Consider the following 6,305-nt stretch of genomic DNA (forward strand, 5'->3'; position numbering starts at 1 on the left):
TTTTATTTTTATTTTAAAAATAAATAAAATAAATTAATATATTTTTTTATTAAACTAATTTGTGGGCTACCACAACATCGCTGCATAGATTTATTGATTTACTTCAAGGGGAATCATTTTATTTTTTGTCTTTTGAAAATATATAATCCGACAATTTCTGATGCTTATTTTGAGTCCAATAAAAACACGCAAACTTAAGAACCAATGATTTATTTTCCTCCCAATTCTCACACGCACATAATCGATAATCCTAAATTCTCTCCAACTTGATAGCCAAAATCTAGAAATTAAATTACCAAAAATGTCGAATGATGATGGCAACATGCCGATGCCGACGCGGCGGCCAACGTCCAACAACGAAAGCACGACGTACATGGCCGTGATGCACACGAGCTTCTTCTGGGGCAAGGACGTGGTGGTCCTTTTCGCCGGCTGGCCCGGCTCCGGCCGCCTCGGCATGTATATATTAGCGCTTGCCGCCGTGTTCGTGCTCGCCGCCATCGCCGAGCTTTTCTCCCCGGCTCCGGCTACGAAGCCGCGGCAGCAACTTCATCCTGCCGCCGCTTCCGGTGCCGCCGCTCACGCCGCCTCGCACACCCTTCACATGGCTCTTGCCTACTTTGTTATGCTCTCTGTCATGTCGTTCAACGTCGGAATCTTTCTGGCGGCTGTGGCTGGCCACGCCGCTGGCCGCTTCATCGCTACGTACAAAGCGCTGACGGCGGCGGCGGCGCGGCCGACGGAGGAAGAGGACTACTAGATTTTGGATGTTCCTTTTTATTTTCGGTTTTTTCTGGTTTTCTTTTAGGAAAGGCCGGAGACAATCTTTATCTTGACTAATTTTCTAAGTTAGTTAATTAAAATTAGAATTTTTTAATCCTTGATATAAACTTAGGCCTCAAATACTTACACATGCATCCCAATCATCGGCGGATCCAAACTTTTTAATCATAATATTTATTAAAAAATAGTTGTTAAATATGACAGCTTCAAAGCCAGGTCCATTAAAGATGAAGATGAAACATCCACAATATGAGATACTTTTATATAGTAAATCATTTCATTTATCTAAAATAATAAAAAAAAATTAAAATGTGCCATAATTTTCAATCTTCTAAAATTGGATGAAAGAACTTTAAACAAAGTTTTGATGAATTTGAACTTTAGTCTTATCAGTTATCATATGTAATAATATAGAACTGAAATATATATTTTTTAATTCATAAAATACACCACAATAAATAATGATTAAATGCAAGAGCAACATAATAATACACCAAGCTCAAATGATTATCCAATCCTATACATATTACGTTAGAATATCAAATATTTCATATTTAGAACATTAAAAATTACAGTTTTTACATTCATGTGAATATATATTAGAGCCGAAATTAAAATTGCCCTACCTCTTATGTTTTTTTTGAAAAGTGCCCTTTCTTACTATACAAAGGCTATCCATGCCCTAATTAAGTGAACCACCGAAAATGTCTTTTGATTGTGATGGCCGGGCATTGTTTTCCACAAAAAGTGTTGACAAAGTCTTACACACATCTGCCAAAAGTTGTTAAAGGTGTAAGAATCATCAATGTCATCAATTTAAAGATTGAAATCGGTCAAATAAGTGTTGGAAAAAGTGAAAGACTAAAACAAAAAATAATATTTATTTATTTTTGAATTAAAATCGAAGGTTTTAGAAGTAAATCGTAGACTAATTAATCAATGGAAAATAAATACAAAAAATTAACACAATCGATATTAGCACTCAAAACACACATTGGAACAAAAAAAAATGTGTCCGACCGGAAAAAACAAGTGTCCGACCGGACACATATTTGTTCCGATCGGACAGATGTTTTTTTGGTTCCATTGTGTGTTTTGAGTGCTAATATCGATTGTGTTAATTTTTAGTATTTATATTCCATCGATTAATTAGCCTTCAATTAATGGACATAATTTTTTTTAAAAAAATTGATGATAAACGACAAATATGATGTGAAATAGCATTGTCAGTAAAGTATTCATGTCAAACACTCTAATTTCATTGAAATTCACGTGAAATGAAGGAATCTTTGTTTATATATGAGTGAATTCTCTCATCCGATAGAAATTCTCTCATCCGAACACTCAAAGTGAAAAAACACTCAAACTCAATAGAAATTCTAATATTTTCCAATTGGTGAAGCTATTATTTGTGAATTCTGTCATCCGAACATTTAAAGGTATGTCATTTTACGTTTGAAATGTAATTTAAGTTGGTTATTGTTTATTTTCAATGTTTTGTTTTATCCTATATGCTTATGTGAATTATTAGCATATTATAGCATACTATGATTTAAAGCTACGTTTGAAGGAAATACATGTGAATTAGAGCACATTCTATCATGTTTTAAAGTATTAATTAGTAATTATTAGTTGCATTTTAGTTCTATACATATATATTGCTACATAACTCATGTTAATATGCTCGAAAATCATGTGTCCGCCCGGCCAAGTGTCCTTGAAAATGTGTCCGGCCGTGTGTAATTATATATTATGTAATACACGGCCGGACACATTTCCTCGAAAACTTCCCCGGGCGGACAGATGCTTTTCGCGTGTATTAACATGTTATATGTTGTATTTTTACATTTTATTCCCTTTACATCATATATTTATTTATTTATTATTTAATCTGTAGATGAATGAATATGGGAGATACTTTTTGGTTAATTATGGAGGTGGCTTCAATGGTTATGAGTACATCGGCGGCTCTTCAAAGAGTTTGCATATTTTCGGAGACACAATGGTCACTACGGTGTACATGATAAATCACCTAATGTTGGAGAATTCATTGAGCACTAATTACAGCTTGTATTATTTGACGAAGGGATTAAATGGCATGGTATACAGTAAAAATCTTCTTGCCGATGACAATGATTTGCTTCAGTTGCTGGTGTCCCAGCCACATTTTCCTGAGATTTATGTTGTCGAAGACGATTATAGTGGATGAGTGTATGTTCCTTCGTTCGATCTCCCTCAATCTTCCGGGTATGGAGGTGAATCCAGTGCAACATTCGAAGGTGGGGACGGATTGGAAGCAATCCAAAGATATGCTTATTTAGACCTATCAGTCGGAGATTCACCGGCGCAAGAAATTGTTGAACCGTCGGTCACTTGGGGTAATGATCAGTCAACGGGTTGGCCTTCATGGGATGAGCCAAATCCGTACCATTACGATCACCTAACAACTGATCGTTGTTGGGGTCCAGCTGATGATCAATATACGTACGAGCCTCAGTTTGTGGAGAATGCTGGTAATGTAGATGAAGATTATGTTCCATCGTCTGAAGCCGAGACTGATACAAGCGCCTCTGAAGACTTGTCGGAGCCAGAGAACGTGAGAAGGGCGGGGATTGAATATGCAGGTTGGCAGAATTTGCAGATCGATGACGATGATGACGAACAGGTTCCTAGAGCAGATGAACTAACTAATTGGTTAGTTCTGGTTATCCCGTTGGACGCTGCAGCGGCACTTATGGATATTGAAGATTATCAACTACTGCCTCGGGAGTTGTCAAAGAATATGTATTTCAATAGCAAAGATGATCTGATCGTTGCAATCGGTCTGTGGATGTAATGACCCGACTTTTAATTGAGGATTAAATTCTTCTAATAACTGATTTAAGGATTTATTATGATAATTAGGGTTCGGCATCCATTAATAAAATACACTTATATGAATTTGATAATTTATATACGTGATGATTTATTTTTATTTTATTTTCAATGAGTGACACTCAAAATATATTTTGAGTCCATTAATTTATTGTGGAGGATTTAACATTGAAGTGTTAAATATAGATCTTTTAATTGATTGTTAAAGTGAGCCCATGAATTATTTAATTTATGTTAGAGGCAAGCCCAAATGAATTTTATGCTTCAATGAGAATTATGCTAATATGTCTTAATATGTTTATATGAGATTGGGTTTACTTATGTGGATGATTAGTATGTTAGTCTTTAGATATTTTATTTAAACCTTAGATATTTTGCTAATTGAGATTTAAGGAATACAAGTTTACAATTCATCCACCTATCTCATTCCTCTATAAAACGTCCCCACTACTTCACAATTTTCTTCACCTATGCAGTCAATCTCCAAATAGAATTTTGCTTCTTTAAAACCTATTCCACTATCTCACCTCACCCATTCCCACCTCTGCAGCAAGTTTCACCCCAACACATTATAAGGTAATAGAGTGAAGATTATTCATCTCATTCAATTCTTCTTCACAATAATTCTAACTTATGTGATATATCAATTCTGCAGAGACAAGCAACATTCACCACCAATCCAAGGTTTTCCCCTATTTCACTTTTACAGAGAACCAACAATCACCAATACGTTTACACATGTATTTTGAAACTGAAATTACATGAAGGATTAATTTACATGAATGAATGTTTGTGTACAATTTACAATTGATCATTTACAGTATTTGATTTATGCTCAAATCCTATTTGCCAAGTGTTCGACTGAACTGTGGCTTGAACCCTGCTGTGTGTGTGAGTCGAGGTCAGGGGACGGCAGCCGCGGTGGCTGTCGATGGTCAACAGAAGGCAGCGGAGCCTTGGCTCTGTTCTGCTAGAAAGGGGAAAGAGGAGAGGGTTTCAGCTTTTAATTAAAATGAAGAAGATGAGGAAAATAAAAAGGAAAAGAGAACAGGGAGTTAGGGTTTACCGATTTCAGGTGAGGCGGAGGTGGCTCCGACTGAGAAGAAGGATCAGGCGGCGGCGCACCACGGTGGGACGTCTGCTGTCTTGTTTCCGGCGGCGGCGCGGCTTACGCCGAGTCCGTGCGCGTATGAGAGTGTAGAGAGGGAGAGAGTCAGGGCGTGTAGAGAGAGAAATAGAAGAGATGGAGATGGAGATGGAGATGGCGGCCGTGTCGTCGGAAAGGAGAACCAGGCGGCGGCGCATCGTGGAAGGTGGCTGTCTGCCGCCTTGTTCCGGCTGTCTTGAGATAGAGAGATGAGCGATAGAGGCGAGAGGGATAGAGGAGAAGAGAGGGGGAGAGTTCAGGGAGAGATGAGAGGAGCCGACGCCGGCCTCCGTCCGGCTGGCACCGCCGTTGAACGGCGGCGGCGGCGGACAGATCGTCCGAGAGAGAGAGGGAGGGATGATAGCGCAGCTTTGTGTGTGTGTTTGAATGTGAAATGGTGTGTGTAGATAGATTAAAGGATGAAGGATGGGATTGGGCCATTCTTTAATTAAAATTGAATTTGGGCTTTGATTTAAATGCTTGGGCCTAAAAAAAAATAATCTGATGGGCTTCTTTAATTAAACTGTTGGGCCATATGATTTAATTGTTTTATAAAATGTTTGGACCTTAATTATTTTGGGCTTATATCTATTTAAATTATTTGAGTCTTTATTTATTTAATTTAAATTGGACTTGATTAATTTATTTATATATGACCTTTAAATTAATTATTTCAATAGAGTTCTTTTATTTCAAGTATTTTTATAAGTGGTTTTAAAATAAAATATTTTGAGTTAAACTCTTATTTGATGAATTCCTTTCAAAAGGCTTATTAATATAGTTTATTTGAAAAGGATTAAATTGTTTTATGTATGAGAAAGCATGATCTATGATGATATGATTTGTCTATGTGATATTAAATGACAGAATATTTGACTTGATGACATGAATAGAACGAATTATGATTGATGCGCATGTTGATGTTCGAATAAACGGTTTCGAACCTAAATGTTAGTTATGTGATAAATGTTTTGAGTTTAAGGTTTTGAACGAGACAAGATTAATATGGATGCTAGAACCCTAAAATCATTAAAAAGGAGATAGTTTAGTTTAGAGACCTATCTTCCTTTCTTTCACGACTTCTTCTCGAATTTATCGATTCTTCGTCAATAAAGGTCCAGGCGGGAAGTGATAGCTAAAGAGGGAAGTAACTCTACGCTCGTTGTGGGAACGAATAAGGTGGGTGATCACTAATTTTATTAGCAACAAAAATACCGCAACTAACACGGTGTAATCGTAGTATAAACAGTAATCGGATATCGTATCCACAGGGATTGTAACACGAAATCACTTTATCTATTTCCTACACAAACTTTCACAGTATGCAAGTGAACAAATATGAAGGTGAATATTAAACTAAAATTAACTAAATAAAACTAAAGAGCATTGTAATACCCCGTTTACTCGAGCTAAGTTTAGAAAATTTTCGAACTTAGATTTAAGATGATTCACGCCAGATTGAGAAAAAGAATTTATTTTAATTCCAACAAAAAATGATTTA

General features: G+C 36.6%; 1 protein-coding gene across 1 annotated transcript; it reads left to right on the forward strand.

The window, feature by feature from the left end:
* The first annotated feature begins 304 nt into the window (after positions 1-304).
* LOC131016613 (copper transporter 2-like) lies at positions 305-1,304 on the forward strand. Its single transcript, XM_057945320.1, has one exon. The coding sequence runs from the start codon at positions 323-325 to the stop codon at positions 758-760; it is 438 nt and encodes a 145-aa protein (XP_057801303.1). The 5' UTR covers positions 305-322; the 3' UTR covers positions 761-1,304.
* The last annotated feature ends 5,001 nt before the right edge of the window (positions 1,305-6,305 follow it).

Source organism: Salvia miltiorrhiza, chromosome 3, assembly GCF_028751815.1.
Source record: "Salvia miltiorrhiza cultivar Shanhuang (shh) chromosome 3, IMPLAD_Smil_shh, whole genome shotgun sequence".
In the NCBI taxonomy this organism is placed as follows: domain Eukaryota; kingdom Viridiplantae; phylum Streptophyta; class Magnoliopsida; order Lamiales; family Lamiaceae; genus Salvia; species Salvia miltiorrhiza.

Excerpts from the sequence above, each read along its gene's own strand:
- LOC131016613 (XM_057945320.1), top strand. The coding sequence starts at position 323 with ATGCCGATGCCGACGCGGCGGCCAACGTCCAACAACGAAAGCACGACG.